The following is a 20,036-nucleotide window of genomic DNA, read 5'->3' as shown; positions in this document are numbered from 1 at the left end:
TATGGATCAAAATCGCTGTGCAGCAACAGTGGAAATACTATAGGTGGTATTCAACACCAGTCCTACTCAGAGCAGATCTATTGAAGTTAATGGATATGACTAAGTTAGGGTCATTCATTTCAAAGGGTCCACTCTGAGTAGGACTTAGTTGAATACAACCCTTTGTCTTTGCAGCGGGGTAGCAATTAGCCCTTGTACGAAAACATACAAGGTTGCGAGAAGAGTCTTCAGTAGAAATGCCACGATTAAAACTTGTGACTGCCTGTCTCCATGCCACACCTCCACTAGCAGCACTAATAAAGGGTACCAGTTGTTGATGTGGCATTGCTAGTGTGGCTTTGGTCTTCCATAATAAGGCTGTCAACTGGCCAGAACAACCCAGCCTGGCCTGCGTTTCTGCCTTGAGCAGCAGTGTGTGGTATGCAGAAATCGTGGCGTGGAGAAGAGCATTGCCGGCTGCTTTGTACATCGAAGCTGTTGCAAGGTGCAGCAGGTGACTGGGAGAGGAGCTGCCAGAGGGAATAAAAGGCGCAGACCAAAGACTATTTTGTAGTCCAAAAATCTCCTTTTCCATCATGCCCATAATTTGAGAGGAAGCAATGCTGTACAAAGCAGCTACTTAGCAAAAGTGTGCAAGGCCTCCAAAAAGAACCTGTAGAGCTGTGAGCTTCCGTAAGGAGACTCAAGTCCTTTGGGGTGGGTGGAGCAACAGAGGCCACTTCCTGACCACTGACTAGTCCAATTTTAATGTGGATCTTCAGAGCTTTGTGAAGGATGTGTATCCTTTCCCCTTTTTGCAGGTCTATGATGACTGCTTGTGTCTCCTTGGTAGATGTGGGCTGCTTTTCAATCACTGGATCAGGGGTAGCCAACATGGCACCCTCCAGATGTTATTGGACTCCATCTCCCATCAGCCCCAGCACAGCACAGCAGTCAGGAATGATGGGAGTTGTAGTCCAGTATCGCCTGGAGAGCACCACACTGGCTACCCCTGCTCCGGACTATTAAAGCATGCTTCAGGCCTCCATGGGCCTCATTCCCTCTAAGCTTTGAGGACAGGAATCTGAAGATAAAGTTGAAAGAAAGACAGTATTATCAGTCAGGCAGTTTGACTGATGTTCTAACCTTGCAGCCTTCTTTTCTGTTCCACCTTGGGCTAAGAGGCCCACTTGTTTAAGAAGCTCAAGCAAAGGATCGATCTTCCATGCCAGGGAATCTGCTGTCAAATTGGCTCTTGCACTCTGCTGTCCCTGAGATTTGATCTCCAAGGGGTGTAATGGAACTATCTCAATTTGTACCACCAAGGGAGACAGTCCTCTTGCATTTGCAGACGTCAGGCCTTCCTCTGGGGGTTGGGGGGAAGAGCTAATACTGTGTCACAAGGAAGAGCCCAGGGTAGCATCTGTTGCTGTGTTAGAGCACTGTAAATCCTAACAAGCTTTAACAATTAAGTACCAAAGTTCTATTTTTAGGTTTTTGGAATAACGAGCCTATATGGCAATGGGGACGGGAGTGTGATAGCATACTGATACCAAAATGAGATGGTTCTTCTTTAGAAAGTAGTTGACCAGGGCTGGCCCACCCATTGGGCAAATGGAGCCCTTGCCCCTGATGGCAGGTCCCTTGCAGGGATCACTTGAGCAATAAACTGTTAGGAATTCTAGTGCTGTTACTGCCACTTCCTATCTAGGAAAGAAGAGGGTTACAAGGGGCAACATCTGGATGTCCATTTTGGTACCTGAAATTGAACCACCTGTGTCGCTTTTCAATTATTAATACTGAGGGCAGGGATTTTGCCAGGAAAGAAATTCTTAGTTTGATATTTTCAGGTTAATAGGAACTGCATGCAACACAAAAAAAAGTTTTGGATACCTGTCATTGGTACAGCAAAATCATCTGTGTTAACTGTTTCTATTCCAGCTGCATCCTAGGCCCCCTGGTTCTCTTCTCTGCCTCAGTCGGCGCACTCCTACATCCATTATTGGATACTCCTGCCAAATTGGGAAGGAGTCTGATTTGGTTCAGTGGGAGAACTTTGTTTTGATTAGGCAAGCTGAGCCAATACCAACTTAACAGAGTGACTGTAGCTCATACCTGTCCATATTCTGGTACCATTCTAGATGGGAAGGGGTTCCTTTTGACCAAAGAGGAGCCTAGAAGAGTGCTTTAGTCATGTTCCAGTAGGCATTGCCCTGTAAAAGTCTTCTTGGAATTCTGCGTGCCTCAACCTTTCTTGATCTTTTACCGCCCAATAAAGCCGCAGCTCCTTGAGCAAACAGAATCTAACCTTTAAAGGTCTGTGATATGAGTGACATTATCGTCTTGCCACAAAGGCTACTACTGTCTTGGCTTTCATCTGTGCCAAAAACTCCTGTTACATCTCCTTTTCCACAAGGTGCCGTTAAACCCCATGGAGCTTGCTTTCGACTTGAGGCTGCCTCTCTGGTGTAACACTATTTTTTCCTGATTTAGTGTAGTTTGTCTGTTTCACTGCTTGATGCGCTGGATTTTTTTTTAAATGCTGCTTGACTGAGCCTCAAGAGATAGAAGCAGCTCCTTCCCCCAAAAACAATCATTTTTAAAGTAAACATGTGCGGTGTGTGGCAAAGGTGTGATGTAACTTACCATCTTTTTTTATAATTGTTCTCTTTGTTACTGGCATGGAAGGTGCATAGGTGGATAAGGCATCACAAGGTCTCCCCCTTGTAGAATTGGCCAAATTTTGGAGGTGGGGGTTGAAAAATGGCAGCATTTCCTCTAGCTTTCGTAGACTCAGTGCCCGCCTTAAGGGCGGGGAACAGAAAGAAAAATATATGTGAACTGATGTTAGTGATGTCCCACTGCTGTTGTGTTCCACAGTTTGAACTGTAGGATTCTGGACATAGCCAAAATCAGAAGAAAGCAGGATGGAATTCATATGGCAAGCGGAGGGTTTGGAGTTGGACTTGGGAAGTCCCAGGCATTGTGGTATCTAGAAACAATAACAGCCAAGAACTTGAGTCTGATCTTAGTATCTTGATGGTCTTGCCTGTTTAAATCAGGAATGGGAAACTTGTTGGCCCTCCGGATGCCGCTGAACTCCCGTCTTCCATCAGACCCAGCCATGGCTAATGTTCAAGGAGGATGGGTGATGTAGTTCAGCAACATCTGGAGAGCCACAGGTTCCCCACTCATGGTTTTAAACCTCTAGGTTGTTTGGATAACCACATTGCTGTGTTTTTGGACAAAGAACTTCTTAAAACTCCTCCCATACGCCTCTGCTGTCCCTTCACCTAGGACTTGCTTCCAAAATATCTGCATGGCTCTTTCATAAATGCCTTTTTGGCATGGCCATTTTGTCTTCATCCAGCTGGAACGAAGCCCAAGTGGAATGCATCTGTTCCCATTCCTCCTCCTCCTCTTCTTTTACTGCCTTTCACTTCTGTTCCATATCCTCTTGTTCTGTCTCCTCCCCATCCCCCTCCAATGTCTGTACTGGTGAGCAGGGCCAGGTATACCACATGGCCCTCCGCAAGAACCCCAGCAGCCAATGCAGATGGGCAGGGGGTAGTGTGAACAGCACATCCAATCCCCTGAAGGAGTGTGAGTTTGGGCTATCATCTCAACTTCAAAACTAAATAGATCTCTTGGGTGGTGGTTGCCCAGTTGTGCTACCCTTGGCATCTCCTTATTGCCCAGAGAACTATTTCCTAAGGCTGTGTGCCACAGAAGGTATCTAGCAAATGTGTGAGATTTGTGCAGTGTATAAGAACAAGCAAGCAAAATATGTGGGAATGAGCTCGCCCAGATGCATACCTCCTATCAGGCAAGGAACAAGGAACGCTCCCTACTCACAACAGTTATGACAACAGGAGAATCTTTCGTATTGTGACTTTTGGCATGGTGATCATGCACTTGTTGGATATTGGCTCAGATAGCTAAAAAAGCATTTTGTTTTAAGCTTCTGTTGCCTCTTTCCCACAAGGCACTACGATGAAAACCACCATGTGCATTGCCCCAGAACCTGCTAAATCTCCATGCCTCGCGTCGGATGTTGGTGGGGGCATCTGGCTGACTGGTCTCAGAGACGGGGTGCTACAAAAGAGGGATCTTTGGCAGCTCTTGTAAGGTCTAGGTTGGGTGTATATCTGCCTTAGATTGGCAGTGAGAATCCTATATGCAGTAGTGTTGTGGTAAATCCATCCCCCACAGCCATGCCCCCTTTCCATTTTTCCTCATCTTCCTTGCTCTCTCTGTTGTCCCCAAGCCCATGCTGTGCCCAGTTAGCACGAAAAGGGGAGGGCTGTGTGTTAGCTCCTGGGAAATGTCTTCTCAGTGGCTGACTCACCTCATTTCACTCTGATTGCCTCCAATCAGCACAAAAGGGCAAGGACTCTTTTTAGTAGCCAACATGTTTAGTAGCTAAAAATGAAAAGGGCCTATGACCCACCCCCCCGCAACCCCAGATGGCTACACCCCTGCCTGTATGATGCTGAGGCAGTGCTCACATTAGCAAAAGCAAACAGTGCAAGATACTTGTGAAGGGGTTATACAGTGGGGGGAGGGGGCCATGTTTTAATGAATAGTAAATAAATGCTCTTCTTACCCAGAGGAGAGTTGCATTTAGTGATAATGTGTAAGGATACCCAGAGTCCATGTTTAGATTTGCTTCTTGCAGTGCAAGTAGTAGGTGCCATGCTCCACGTGGTGGAAAGTGAAGAGTGGGCCCTCTGCCTCCTCCTAATACTCCCATTAATAAAATTTGAATCAGAAGCGTTGTGAGAAATTACTCCATACTCCTGTTCCTTCCTTGCTTGATTTCCTCTTTTTGTATGAACAAAAAAGGCTGGGTGTGTGTACACATATGTGAAACTGAAGTAACTGTTCATGTGAACTGGGGTTTAGATTTTGATACTGGCAAACCGCTGTTATAAGCAGGGCTGGCCCCTACCATGGGGCAGGGCGAAGCAGCAAATGCTATGGGGGGGCAGCATCAGCAAGGTGTTGGAGGGTAGAGCTGTGCGTGTCATGCAACGTCCCACACCACCCCCTAAACTGAGTCTGTCACCCTCGGGTGCGCTTCACTTCACCAATATCGATAACAATACCGAACGGCTAGTCCCATTAGCTTCTGTACGTGGAGTTCGGTGGGTGGGAAGTGCCATCTTGCCCCTTGACTCAGGAAGCAAAATGCCTCTGGCCAGCCCAGCTTGCAGGGGTGTTTGACAACAAAGTCTTTTTGGTGTGGTTCCCTTTCTGCTTTCACGCAGCCTTTTACAAGCCAAGAACTTTTCCTGCTAAGCAGCTACTGAGTGTCTGTCTAAGCTGCGACACACGTTTTGTTTGCTGTCCCCTCTTGGAGGATCTTGTGTGAGTGACGATCAAATAACTGACAAGAGACTCTGGTTTTTGTCCCCTTTCCTCCTAGAGATGCCCTGTATCCAAACCCAATATGGGACCTTGCTTCAGAGCGGAGGGCCCTGCGAGCGCTACCCAGCAGACCTCTTGACCCCTGAGTTTGGCAAACCCACCATGGACCTGATTAATACAGAGATCGCTGCTGCCACCACCTCTCTGCCCAGCTTCAGCACCTTCATGGACAATTACACGGGGGAATTTGACGCTTTCCTCTACCAGATCCCAGCTGCAAACCCCACCACCGCCTCATTCAAGCTGGAGGATTTCCAAGTGTACGGCTGTTACCCAGGCTCTTTCAGCAGCCAGCTGGACGAGACCATGTCCTCAAGCGGCTCAGACTACTACGGCAGCCCATGCTCGGTCCCTTCCCCTTCCACGCCGAGTTTCCAGACTTCCCAGGGGCCATCTTGGGAGAACTCCTTTGGGGCTTATTCCCCCACACACGCCTATGAGGGCATGAGGCCTTGGGGAGCAGCGACGGCAGCAACCACAACAGAGCCTCTGAAAAGCAGTTCTACCCAGCCTTCCTATTTCTCCTTTGGTGCCTCAGGTCACAGCCCTGGGGTCCCCCCACAGAGCCCCCTGAAGATGCAGCCCACCACCCACCAGCACTTGGTGGATGGAGATGTCTTCTCCCTCCCGCAGCCCTCCCCATCAGTGAGTTTTTCCCCTTTGCCACTCAGCCAGGCGTCGCCGGTCCTGGACAGCTCTGGCTTGATGGACAATTCTCTCTCTCCGACAAAGGCGCGCAGCCCGGGGTCCAGTGAGGGGCGCTGTGCTGTGTGTGGAGACAACGCCTCATGCCAACACTATGGTGTCCGGACTTGTGAAGGCTGCAAGGGGTTTTTCAAGGTAAGGGGAACGTGTTGATTCCCCACACACACACGTCCAGAAACATTTCCTCATACTGGTCTCAGCGTTTTGCAGGCTGTGTACACACCATGCACTTTAAAGCACATGACTTTCCTCAAAGAATCCTGGGAATGGAAGCTTGTTAAGGATGCTGGGAATTATAGCTCTTTGAGGAGTAAACTACAATTTCCAGGATTCTTTGGGGAAAGTCAGGTGCTTTAAATGTAAGGTGTGTATGCAGCCTCTGTATGCTGGGTGCTACTAGGCAAAGGCAATCCAGCTTTTATCCAACTACAGCCAAGGCAAAGAATGCTGGGACTTCAAGGCCTCCTTTTTGGAGGAGGAGAGGGAGGGAGGAAGCCTCTGCTGTTGACTGCTTCAGGGATGAGTCATCAAACCCTTCCCTGGCCTCTCCAAATAAAGGAGGTCTTTGTGAAAACGCTGTCCCCTTGGAAGGGTAGGTGGCAGAAGCATTTTTGGGAGGTTGGAGATGAGCTTTTGGCATGCTCCAGGACCTTCATGAAGCCTTCTGTCTCTCAAAAGCTTAAAAAGTTCAAACTTGTTCCATCTAGTAACTGCCCACAATTAAACCTGCAACAACTATAAACTTGGTTATTTCCTGGAGTGCAGAAATCCTTTCTGTTGCAAATCACAACCTTAGCAAAAAAAAAGAAAGGGGGGGGCTTATCAGCTGACCTTTTTGTGTGTCTCAGAAGGGTCTGTTTATGGGGACCTGATGCCCCTCCAGATGTTGGACTATAACAGCCATCAGCCCCAACCAGTGCCTTGCAGCAGGCAGAATGCTGCACCAACACACAACCTACAAATGTGTGTTGGCTTTCAGGTGTAGTGGCCCCCACCAGGTGCTTTGGTAGGTATGGGGACTTGAAAAGGCCTATATAGGATATATAGACAGGCCAGTAGCCAGTGAGGGTGCATAACAGATGAAGTTCTGCAGAGCACAAAGACAGATAGCCCAATATATGCTGCAATTGTCTAATTGGATTGCTGTTTTTGAGAAACAGAGTGAGTGGGTGAGTGGGTGGATGGAGCTGGCAACAAAATATTGCAGTGAGGAGTGTTCTGTTTAGGGTGCCAGCCAGCCATGTCCTTTTCCAGTATACTCCATGCCTTTCCATTTCCTCCTCCCCGTTTTTCCATTCCCCATCAGCATTCTATGCCCACTAAGAATGCTCAGTTATCAGTGTGCTGTTTTGGGGCATACACCCCTTAGGTTTTCTCTGAAGGTGTTTTGTATTCCTGCAAACCTTGTGATTTCCCCCAAATCTCTTCAAGCACTCTCTTGTGTGTGGATAGTGCCCTTTTGCCTACATAAGGATTGGTACTTGGAGAATGAGTTCATAAGTACTGCTATATCTCTGCAAGGAATAAGACTACAGCAGGCATTGGGGACCTTTGGCCCTTGAGATGTTGCTGGACTACAACTCCCATCAGCCCTAGCCAGCAAGGCTAGTGGTCAGGGATTATGGGAGCTGAAGTCCAGCAACATCTGGAAGGCCATGTGTTTTCCACCCTTGGACTACAGCCTGGCTCTTTAATAATGGAAACTGAAAAATTGGGGAGATGCCTGAAATATTACTTAAGGGGGCAGGCCCTCTGTGCATATACGCCCTCAGTATGGATCTCCTGGCCAATCTTGGTCTAGAGACGATAGGAGTTGCCTAAGAAAGACACATTTTTGTCCAGCAATGATGCCAGTTCTGAGAGTTCAGCAGAGGAATATGTCAGCCTATCAGTGGGCATATTCCTTGTATGCACTTGCACAAGCACCTGCAACTCTCTCTGGAGAAAGTGCCTCTGGCAAGGAGGTTGCCTAACAGCATCCCCCCCCCAAAAAAAAGTTTTCCCTTACAATGTTATTTTAGAGAAGGAAAGAAAAAGCAAGAATCTTCTACTGCTCAGAGGAGATAATTGTCAGTGCAAAATAAAACTTCAGTGCCAAAGGACTGGGGAAGGATTTAGTGAGTACAAATAGATCTTGTTTTAGTAAGGCAATGCAACATTTGTGGACCCTGGCATTTTCAAAAGGAGAAGCAGTGCGTGAACATCATTGTAAGGCCAGATTTTTGGAAAGCAGCAGATGTTTCTAAGGACAAATCTATACTACAAACCTTATTTTGTTTTGTATCACTTTAACTCTCACAGCTCTTTGTGTGGAAAGTGTAATTTTGTGAAGATGCTGCTGATTGTCCTTGAGATCCTTTGCTGTCCTCCCCTCTCACCTGCGGAGAGGGAATAGCTGTAATACCAAATTGTGGGTATGCATGGCCTTATGCCAGCTGCCAAACTGCTAAGTCTGCAAATCCAGAGTGGGGGCATTTTGACTCCTGAGACCTTCTGGGCTAATTCACTTGACCAAACTGGCACAGTTGCATGTGAGGGGTCTGTGTTGGCTCTACTGTGTTGAAGCAGTCAGGTGACCCATTAATAGCAACTCAGATGCTGGTTTACATTGCTGCTATAAAGCAGCTGGAAGTGGTGGCTTGGTAAATTTTAATTATTTAAAAGATGTATACAGATGTGGACTGGGCATGTGGCAAACGAGCCACACAACTGCTTCACAATGTGCACGCAGAGCCACTTGACTTGCATTCTGAATTGTGTCCATTTGGGTATGTGACTTGGCTATAACAGGCTAACTTACCGCATTGCTGTGAGTTTTTAATGTGGTGGCTCAGATATGTCTCTTTTTAATGCATATCAGGAATGGAGGGGTGTTCTGTAGTTTCATGCATCCAGAAGGCTCCAGCATCATATGCATACCAATGATACATGGAGAAGGGGGGGGGGGAGAAACAGTTCTGGTATTCAGAATTGCCTTTCCAAAATATTTGAAATGTTACATCATAGGGCTGGATCACACATGCATGTTTGTATCACTTGATGATTATAACATCAAGTGGTTTTAGATGTGAATGGCCCTTGAACACCACAGAGAGCTTCACCTCAGAGTGCTTTTTAGTAGTGTCAGTTCCCATGTTCAGTTAGCTCAGAGCCACGTTCCTTCAGGGACCCGACTTATCCCTTATATATACCCAGTAGGCCACTGTGTTCTGAAGGAGAATCTCTCCTTCAAGTCTCAAGAGTACCAGAAGCCAACTCCACAGTAATTCAGAGCAGGGCTTTCAGTGTGGAACAGCATTCCTGCCGGGCTATGACAGGCTCCCCACTATTGGTACTTTCTGGAAACAATCGAAGACATTTTTTGTTTCAGTGGGCTCTTTGTTTGAGTAGGTCTCTCCCGTTGCTGTTCATTTTGTATTGTTAAAGCTATTTATTACCTTGGTAAATTGCCTTGGCACATACAGAAAGTGATTCATAAATAAACACACACACACACACGTCTGTACACCCTAATGCTACAACATGTAATAGGAAAAAGAAAAAATATTTCAGACTTGTTTTAGGTGAGGCGACTATAGACCTTGGAAAGGGATGCTTCTGTGTCCCCAAAGTCAAGCTTGCTCAGTGCCACTTCCATCTTTCATCACCCCCTTTCTGCGGCATTTCAGTGATATTACCCATGTGCAGAAATGTGCAGGCACAGCTGGAAGGTGCACCCACATGAATCATCATTGCTATCATACCCTTAGGACAGTGCCCTTTACAAAACTAGAAACTGCAGGCTGTGGAAACAGTGCGGTAAATAAATCCAGTGTTAGATGGACGTTTTGTCTTTTTCCGATGCCAAGGTGGGAGATGTACTGTTTTCTCGTGCATGAGTGTGATGACATCACCCACCCACCCTGCCCTTTTTTTCTCTTTCCCATAGCGCACAGTACAGAAGAATGCCAAATACATCTGCTTAGCCAATAAAGACTGCCCTGTGGACAAGCGGCGGAGAAACCGGTGCCAGTTCTGTCGTTTCCAGAAGTGCCTTGCTGTGGGAATGGTCAAAGAAGGTAAGGCATATTCCTTCTTGCAGGCTGCCTGGGGTTTGATGTTTTCTCCCTCTTATGCAAAATGAACATTAATAAGATTGGTACAAAAAAAATCACATCCTCCTGGCCTGCATGTTACCTAAGGTAACCACTTAACTAGTTCAGTATTTAGAATCACTAAAATGGATTTAAATCTCCTCTACAGCCTTAAAAAAGCATCAAAGCAGTGAGGAAAATCCACTCCTCAGCCATGAGTTGTTAGAACGACCAAGGGGTGATTAACTTCTGTGCTGATGTGATCTGTGCCATATTGTGGCTGGATGTGCAGCGAGGCAGGGGAGGGTGGGGGGTTCTGGCCAAAAACAATTGCTAGTGGAATTGTCATTACCCTGCTCTCGCCAGTGAGATACAGTATATAGTTTGTTTTGGAAGAGAGCTGTGTTACTCAGAGCCCCATCAAAGAAGCAGTGAGTTGGCAAATGTGACTTTGCTCTATGGAAAGATGTTCATTCTTCCAATGCCTCCCTTCAGGTAAGACCTAGAAGCATGAGGAGAGGACACACCACTCCTTTACTTGTCACTGTTCCCTTTGACTACCTAAGACCAATTCTTTGTACATCTGGGTTAGGGAACCAGTGGCCCTCCAGAGGTGGTTGGACCTCAACTCCCACAAGCCCCAGCAACCATGGCCCATCAGTGGTCAGGGATCATGGTAGTTCATCAACAATCAGGAGGGGCCACAGGATCGCCACCCCACCCTAATAAAATAGCACATTCCACATTTCTGTAGTGCAGTTCAGGGTTCAAATTGGGTTCTGTGATTAAAACTTTGCTAAGCCTCATGATTAGTCCTGTCAACAGCAATGGCCTCTTTTCTCACCTCTCTGTTGGTTTGTTTCTCTCTCTCTCAGTGGTGCGGACAGACAGCTTGAAAGGCCGGCGTGGTCGGCTACCCTCCAAACCCAAACAGACTCCAGATGCTTCTCCGGTCAGCCTCATCTCCTCTCTTGTGAGAGCGCACATAGATTCCATACCCAGTGCCACTAAGCTTGATTATTCCAAGGTACATGCCTGTGTTCTGAGAGCCTCTGGCCATAGTGGCTGATATTTGGGTGGAATGGGCAGGGCAGGGTGTGTGTGGAGAATGTGTCAAATAGATACATGGAATTTATTTATTATCCATTACTTATATAGGCTGCCCTTCACCAAATGGTCCCAGGGTGGGTTAGAAAAACATCACAGTTAAAACAGTTGCAAATTCACCATTAAAACAGGTTCTACATTACCTTTAATCATAAAATAAAACCACACTTTCTTATGCTGCTGTTATGGTGCAACCAGACGTTGTAGGGTCTACTTGTTTCCAATGACAGATTGCTGTGATTGACAACAAAAATCCCAGGAAGTGTCCTAAGAAAGAGCAGATACCTTTGCCCCTCTGCCCCCCACCATAACATCCAGTACGTGCTCTGGGAAACTGACTATATGGGTTGCACAGGATATCCTGTTCACCATCCACTGTGTAGACTGGTGAGGGACCAGCACATGGTGAAATGTGTCCATGTGTGCCTTAAATCCTGTGCAGTGTAATATACTGTAGAATGACTTGAAGCAAAGGGGTCGTTCACTCCTGCAGGAGGCAGTGATCGCCACCAACTTGGATGGCTTTCAAAGAGGATTAGGCGAATTCATGGAGGATAAGGCTATCAACAGCTATTAGCCACAATGGCTATGCTCTGCCTCCACTGTCAGAGGCAGTATGCTCCTGAATACCAGTTTCTGGGAATCACAAGAGGAGAAAGTGCTGTTATGCTCAGGTTCTGCTTTCAGGCTTTCCGTAGGCATCTGGCTGGCATCTGTGAGAACAGGACGCTGGACTAGATGGGGCTTTGGCCTGATCCAGCAGGGCTCTTATGTTCTTAACTGGAACAGAAATGCTAGATGGTGCAGGTTCTGCTAATGGAACTTCTGTGTGCGGAAGGGTTTTTGTTGGATATGCTTCTGGCACCAAATCGGCTTCCTAGAGACTAAAGTGGCTCCTGTGCGTGCATGCATTGATAATTTCTGACTTTAAATACACAACGTGGCTATTCAAATTGGAGTCTTGGGTACATCACTCTTCATTCCTCAAAATGAGTGCTAACAAGAATGCCATTACAGTTGTGGTAACTGATTGGTTGCCAGTTCATTTCTGGGCCCAAATTGTTGTTGTTATGTACCTTCAAGTTGATTTCGACTTACAGCATCCCTATGAATCAGTGGCCTCCAATAGCACCTGTTATAAACCACCCTGTTCAGATTTTGTAAGTTCAGGTCTGTGGTTCCTTTTTTTTTTTTACAATAATTTTTATTCAAATTTTCATAAAACATACAAAACAAAATCATAAAACATTCAAAGACAAAAAACAAAACAAAACAAAAATGATTAAACAAAAAAATAAAATGTTGACTTCCCATTTGTCGCAGATCAAATCAGTTATAGGTCTACAATATATAACAATCCTGTCTCTTAAATTATATTATAAAATCACTTTCCTCCAGTAGTTATCTTAATTAATCATCAAATCTCATAAACATTACTTTATTCTTTCCACAAAAAGTCAAAGAGAGGTTTCGATTCTTTAAGAAATATATCTATCAATTTTTCTCCAAATAAACATGTTGATTAATCCATCTCGTTAATAATAATAATAATCTTATTGTCATAACCATAGTCCAAATAAACATATCGATTAATCCATCTCATCAAAATCTGTTAGGTCCAATAATTTCAATAGCCATTATTCCATTATCCATATTAATTCCATCTTCCATCTTCAATAGTCCTGTTAAGTCCAGTAATTTCAGTGTCCAATCTTCCATTATCAGTATTCCATAATAATCTTGCTGTCATAGCCATAGTCATATAATAAGAGTCTGATGGGAATTTCCTCTATCCCAAATATTTTCTTGCCATCAATTCTGAATAAGTTGCTGAAATATTGTTGTAAAGTCATATCTCTGTTCTTTTTTACAAAATACACTGGCTCATCTCTTGAGAGTTTTTCCATTGTCACATGGCTGCAGTTAATTCCATAGATTTTCTCTATATCAAGCTCCATCACGTCATTCCAGTCCAGAAAATTATCCAAGCCATTGATAACTTTATCTCTAATATCTTCATTAATTTCTTCAGAGATAACGTTAAATTCCAAACAGTAGATTTTATTTCTAATATCCATAAACTCCAGATCTTTTTCCAATTCCACATTTGTTCCAATCTCCAGGGCTTGTATCTTCCCTTTATTTTTTCTTTTCTCATCTCTGATCTCATTCTCCTCTCTCACAGGATCCCCTATTTCTTTAAGCTCCTGCGTCATTTTGCTCAGTTCAATTTTCAGCTCCTTACTGCCCTGTCGCAGGGTTTGTTTCGTTATCTCAATCTCATCCATTATTTTCTGAAACATAATTACTTCCAGATTCTCAGCCACTTTCTTGATTGCCATTTTTAAAACCACGAAAACAAAACAAAACAAAAATAAAGAAGAACCACTTCTTATTTCAGCAACAATTGGGTTAATATTCCAGGCTTGATGACATCACAGTATAAACAGAGCAGCCTGCCTTATCTCTCTATGTTCAAGAATACAAAACAAATTTAGTTCCCAGCATCAAAACAGTTAGTGGCGTCGTGAAGAAGCAGATTCGTCAAAATAAAATAGACCAAAAAGAGAATAGTCCCAGACAATATAATGTTCCTCGGAATAGAAATCCCTCTTCTGTTTATATCTTTAGAATGCACTTCCAGGACAGCTTTTTGCAATAGAAACAGAGATAAGCTGTTAATTTCGTGAATAACAGAGAAGAGTTATAGCTCACCCAGAAGTTCTTTAAAGCTGATTCATTTGACAAATCTCTTTTTGCTGCAACAATTTAAACCAAGTAAAAAAAATAATAGAAAGAAGGTTGCTTGCCTGTTAGTCCGTTTTCTCTTTGAAGAAAAGATAAATGTATCGCATTAATCAGATAGAGCTTGTTCGGAAGTCCGTCCGGCATTGCTGGCTGGACCTTTTCTCATAAATTAATGAAATCCAGTCCTCCCAACAAAAACAGGCTTTTGAGGTTGATCTCTACGTTTCTCCCTGCCCGGGAGAAATTTCATCAGTCAAAAAAAAAATGTTCTGACTGATTTATATCTGAATAAGCTTCTTTTGAGGCGGGAGCCCGTCTCAAAAGCAGGCACAAGCGAAGTCACCCTTCCCGGAAGTCCCAGGTCTGTGGTTCCTTTATGGAATCAATCCATCTCTTATTTGGTCTTTCTCTTTTTCTACTCCCTTCTGTTTTTCCCAGCATTATGGTCTTTTTCTAGTGAATCATGTCTTCTCATGATGTGTCCAAAGTATGATAACCTCAGTTTCATCATTTTAGCTTCTAATGATAGTTTTGGTTTAATTTGTTCTAACACTCAATTATTTGTCTTTTTCACGGTCCATGCTATCTGCAAAGCTCTGCTCCAACACCACATTTCAAAGGAGTTGATTTTTCTCTTATCCGCTTTTTTCACTGTCCAACTTTCACATCCATAAATAGAGAATGGAAATACCATGGACTGAATGATCCTGACTTTAGTGTTCAGTGATACATCTTTGCATTTGAGGACCTTTTCTAGTTCTCTCATAGCTGCCCTCCCCAGTCCTAGCCTTCTTCTGATATCTTGACAATTGTCTCCATTTTGGTTAATGACTGTGCCAAGGTGTTGATAATCCTTGACAAGTTCAATGTCCTCATTGTCAACTTTAAAATTATATAAATCACATTTTAGTGTTTAAAGCTCTAAACAACTTAAGTCCCACTTATCTGAAAGATTGCCTCGTTTCCTGCAGAACCTCTCTGCCCTTCACCAAATGGTCCCAGAATGGGTTAGATCAACAGAGGGGACCCTTTTAGTAGTTTTCCACCTTCAGAAGCTTGGGGGGTGGCCAGGGAGGGGACAGTCTCTGTGGCAGCCCATAAGTTGTGGAACTTCCTCCACACAGAGGTGTATCTGACATCTTCACTATACAGCTTTCAGCAAATGCTGAAGACTCACCTCTTCACCCTGGCCTTTGTCACCTGAGATGTATATTTTTAGCACCCACCCTCTTTTTGTGATTGTAAGTTGTTTTAAATTGTTTTTAAGGATGTGTTTTAAATTGTTGTAACCCAGCCTGGGACCTCAAGGTGAAGCACAGGTAATAAATTAAATAATAGTGTCTACAACTATTAGTGTCTACAACGATTATTAACTTAACTGCCCCCCACCCAGAAAAGAAGTGTGTGTCTGTGTGTGTGTCTGTGTGTGTGTCTGTGTGTGTGTCTGTGTGTGTGTTTGGGGGGATGGCCTTGGTTCTGTCTGCTCTTCAACACTTGTGCTTGTTTTGTGCTTCCAGTTCCAGGAATCTGTCTCCTACCAATTTGAGAAGGAGGACTGTATGGACGTGCAGCAGTTCTACGACCTGTTAACAGGATCAATGGATGTGATCCGGAAATGGGCAGAGAAGATCCAAGGCTTCCTAGAGCTTCCAAAAGAGGATCAAGATCTGCTTTTGGAATCAGCTTTTTTGGAGCTCTTCATTCTCCGGCTAGCATACAGGTAACGTGCAACAGCTCTGCAGGATCAAGCTCACCAGTGGCTTCATAATAGAACATTTGGTCCAAGCTCAATAGGATTACACTTTTCCTATCTGGTTACATAGTAGGTTGATTATAGGGCAAAATAACAACCCAGTGCAGCTTCACTCGTCAAGAGGTAATAGAATCCTTTGTATAGGCTCAATGCCTTTGAATTGAGCATTAATGGTTTTCGGGTGCGCTGAAGATCTGATACTGCTGCTGTCACCTCTGCCTTTGCTTGTAATCTCTCCTTCTCTTTCACTCCTGCTTCTCTGGAAGTAAAGGGGTTCTGTGCGTTGTGTGGGGACAACGGGGTAGTGAGGGAGAAAATATTTTGCCAGTGCTGTTACTGCCAAAAATAAGGGAACTCTGTCTTGGTAAGGAAGCCCCTTTGGGAGGGGGGGGAGAAGCAGCTACCTGGCACATGTGGTGGGCGGGGGGGGGAGAAGCAGCTACCTGGCACATGTGGTGGGCAAGAATTGCTCCGCCCTAACCTCCACTGTCAGAGGCAAGTTGCCTCTGAATACCAGTTGCTAGAAAGTGCAGGAGGGGAGAGTGCTCTTGCACTCAGATCCTGTTTGCAGGCTTCCTATAGAGGCATCTGGTTGGGCTATTGGTCTAATCCAGCTGGGCTCTTCTTACATTCTTGTGTCTGTGCTGTACTGGGTAGCTTGTTGGACGTGAACTAGGGGACTCAAGCTCAAATCTCAGCCCTTGCCATGAAGTTCACCTTGGGCCAACGGCACACACACACAAAAGCCTGACCCACCTTTGTGGGGATAAAAGTAGAGACGATGGGTGGGTCATGCATGCTTCCCTGAGCTTTTTGGACGGGCAGCAGAATAAAAATGTAACTAACAACTAAGGCTACTTACCTACCTACCTACCTACCTACACATAAGTGGACTCAGTGTGGGGTGGCTTCCTTAATAGAAACACAGGAGATGAGGCTGCAGGAAGTCATGTAGGAAGGAGGATCTAGTTGATCCTCTGGGCAGAGGAGAGAGGAAGGTGGGAGTTCTGGCTTCAGATATATGTATGCAGCCCACACTCTTGGCTAGCTGTCTTCCCTTCCCTCAGTGGCTCCAGTAGATCCTGGATCCTGCAAGTGGAGCACAAGGAGGGGGGGCATGTCTGTCACAGCTACCTCAGGGGCTGCTTAGCTCAGTACTATGTTCTGCCACTGCTGTCAGCAGCAAGCATCATGCCTGACTGCCTAGATCCTGGAATTCAAGTTCCAGGGAAGCGGCAACAATTGGGAATCTGCTCAGACTGTCCACTCAAAGTCAATATCGCACAGCAAAATCACACCCCTTTGGTGCAAGGGTTCATTATTACAAGGGCAACACAATAAGATTTCCTCCCCTTGACCTACCCCACTCATTTCATGCCCTTCCTTCCAGTTGCATGATAGGAAATTGGTTGGGGGGGGGACACACTCTGTCAGGTATCGACTCTAGCTGGTTCCTCTCTTGAAAACACCACACTCCCTCTCTTGCAGGTCCAAACCAGAAGAAGGCAAGTTGATCTTCTGCAATGGTGTGGTGCTGCATCGCATGCAATGTGTCCGGGGCTTTGGGGAATGGATAGACTCTATCATAGAGTTCTCCCAGAGCCTCCATCGCATGAACATTGATGTGCCCTCCTTCTCCTGTCTTGCGGCGCTTGTCATAATCACAGGTAGGTGGACACCACACCAGAGATTTTGGGATGAATGGATATGCAAGCAGAAAATACAGGGTGAGGGGCAGGACCCAGGAAGCTCTGACAAACACTGCTCATCCATAGGATACAGCAAATTCATGGAGCGGAGAACCACTCTATGTTATAATAAAGAGGAGCTGCAAACTTGTATTCATGGTGCCTCTGGACATCTGGAAAAGGCACTTATGTCTTCAGAGAAAAGGGGTAGAGTAAGGCTGGGGAACCTGTGGCTCTTCAGATGTTGCTGGACTACAATTCCCATCATCCTTGACTGTTGATTGTGCAGGCTGGGAAGGCTGATGGGAAGTGGCATCCAACAAGATCCTTCTGCTACCCTGGGCTCCTACTGGGAGAAAGGGCAGGATATAAATAAAATAAATAAATAACATCTGGAAGGCACCAGGTTCTCCACCACAATGCAGATTAACTGATGAGGGTTAAATAACTTATTGCAGCAGACCTTTATGAATTTAGTAGCATTCACTGTAAAATTGGTTTATAGCAGCCTATGTTCTTGCATCCTTGCTCTTGTAGTGTGGCACTAATGCACATGAAGGAGGCCTTGAGTTATTTGCTCTGTATTCTTCATTTTAACATAAGGCAGGATTGCTCTCACGCGACCACTGCAGTACAGATTTGTTTCATTGTATGGCACATGATTTTGCTACGGTTGCGGCAGCAGCAGCATCTACAGCTGAAGACTAGTTTGATCACCCCTGGGGCAGGGAACTACACATTAAATTCCAGGGATCTTAATGCATCTGACTGTTCTAGGAATAAGATCTAGGTTGCTTTTGTGTTAAATAACTCCTCTGTTTTTTCCCCTTCCTCCTTCTTTTCCTCCAAACTCCAAACCAGACCGCCATGGGCTAAAAGAGCCAAAGAAGGTTGAGGACCTCCAAAACCGCATTGTCAACTGCCTTAAAGACCACGTGACTTCCACCACCAATGAGCAGGTGCATCCAAACTGCCTCTCGAAGCTGCTGGGCAAACTCCCTGAACTCCGCACCCTTTGCACCCAAGGCCTTCAGCGCATCTTCTACCTGAAGCTGGAAGACCTGGTGCCCCCACCACCCATTGTGGACAAAATATTCATGGACACACTGCCTTTCTGAGGACTAAAAAGGATGGAAGCTGCCATTAAAGTGTGGTGCTTTCTGTTTTGGGGAAGGCATCTTTTTTCTTCTTTTTTTTTTTGTGGCTTTGTGTCTCCCCACCCTGGATGAGAAGAAACTGGCAGAGGGATTTCCCTGCCATCCCATCGTCTGGAGGGGAGTTTGCAGGAACCTTTCCCCAGAGACATTAGATGGGTGTTGAATTTTTCTAGCGGTTGGAGAATGAAGACCACTAGCACCATCATGCCCACTCTTTTTCCCTTCCTCCCCCCCCCTTTCTTTTTAAGCTTGGAGTTTACTGGAACATTGTGAATCTCCATGTAATTCTCTGTCTCTTTCTGAACTTGGGACAACCTTTTTGGGTTTATGGTGTTTTTTTAACCTCATGGGGGGAAATCCCAGTGTGCCTTCTAGGGTTACATGCACAATATCCCTAAATGATGCTGCCTTTTTCCCACATGACCTGCCAATGGCTCCACGTGCAATTCGGCACCTAAATTCCATACAGTTGCACAGATCAGCTTTGTGTAATACATGTGGAATATGTTGGTGTTTTGTGTTTTGTTTTTAACACTCAGAGGCTGGTTAGGGATAAAAAGAGTTGCCTTCTCTTACATCCATGATGTTGGTCCTGGCTGAGAATTCACTCCCAGTTGTGGGAACTGAAGTTTTTCAAAAAAAAAAACCTTGCATAGAAGCTTCTTGCAATCCTGCACTTGGTGCAGCCTGGGGTGGGGGCAGCGGCGGCGATGCAGTTTTGCCGCAAATAAGCACACATCCATCGGATAGCTTGTTTCCACCTGCTGCGTCAGTGGCAGTCAAGTTTAGTTGGGTGTTTTTTGTTGTAAAAGTTGTATATAAGAACAGCATGTTGGCTTTGTAAATACAGATGAATGGATGTTTGAATGAATGGCAGAGGGGGAAGGGAGGGCTCTTTGATATGAGCCACTGACAATTGTGCTTCGCCCTACACCTGCAGGACGCCTTCTGCCTTTCTGTGTATATAACTTTGTATTGTAAAGTCCACTGTTTTTTTTTGACATTTATATTTGTCTGTCCCTCCTTTCCAATTTCCAGTATGTGACTTTTTTCCAATTATTAATATATATTTAATATATTGAATAAAAAAAATACCCAGCGTAGATATAACTCTAATCCCACTAGCTTCTGTGCTTGATCCTGAGACTTACTTACATGCCTATATAAACCAAGCTGTTTGAAAGCAGACTTTCCTTCTTAAAAGGAGACAATCTCTTTCTTTGCTTCAGTCCTAGGTTATGTTAAGGGCCCCACCTTAAAAAAGAGGGAGGCAGCTCAAGGCTGGAGACAGGTATTGCTTTCTACAGTGTGTGCACGCTTTTCGTGCCACTGTCTTTCCTGGTCAAACAGGTTTTTAAACATAAGCTGCTTTTCACCAAGCCAAGATCATTAGTCC

At 45.1% G+C, this 20,036-nt stretch overlaps 1 protein-coding gene across 6 annotated transcripts in view; it reads left to right on the top strand.

Moving 5' to 3' along the window:
• Positions 1-19,750, top strand: part of NR4A1 (nuclear receptor subfamily 4 group A member 1) — a 43,279-nt gene extending 23,529 nt beyond the window's left edge. For all 6 annotated transcript variants that reach the window (XM_061615210.1, XM_061615213.1, XM_061615214.1 and 3 more), the window contains exons 2-7: positions 5,408-6,249; positions 10,043-10,172; positions 11,063-11,214; positions 15,560-15,762; positions 17,284-17,462; positions 18,345-19,750. In XM_061615210.1, the coding sequence (XP_061471194.1) occupies positions 5,410-6,249; positions 10,043-10,172; positions 11,063-11,214; positions 15,560-15,762; positions 17,284-17,462; positions 18,345-18,601 (1,761 nt within the window). In that variant the 5' untranslated portion in view covers positions 5,408-5,409 and the 3' untranslated portion in view covers positions 18,602-19,750. The remainder of the gene's footprint in view (positions 1-5,407; positions 6,250-10,042; positions 10,173-11,062; positions 11,215-15,559; positions 15,763-17,283; positions 17,463-18,344) is intronic.
• Positions 19,751-20,036: the final 286 nt, after the last annotated feature.

The sequence above is a fragment of the Rhineura floridana genome, chromosome 3 (genome assembly GCF_030035675.1).
Source record: "Rhineura floridana isolate rRhiFlo1 chromosome 3, rRhiFlo1.hap2, whole genome shotgun sequence".
In the NCBI taxonomy this organism is placed as follows: domain Eukaryota; kingdom Metazoa; phylum Chordata; class Lepidosauria; order Squamata; family Rhineuridae; genus Rhineura; species Rhineura floridana.
The sequence above is the reverse complement of the archived record's forward strand: the minus strand, read 5'-3'. Positions and strand labels throughout refer to the sequence as shown.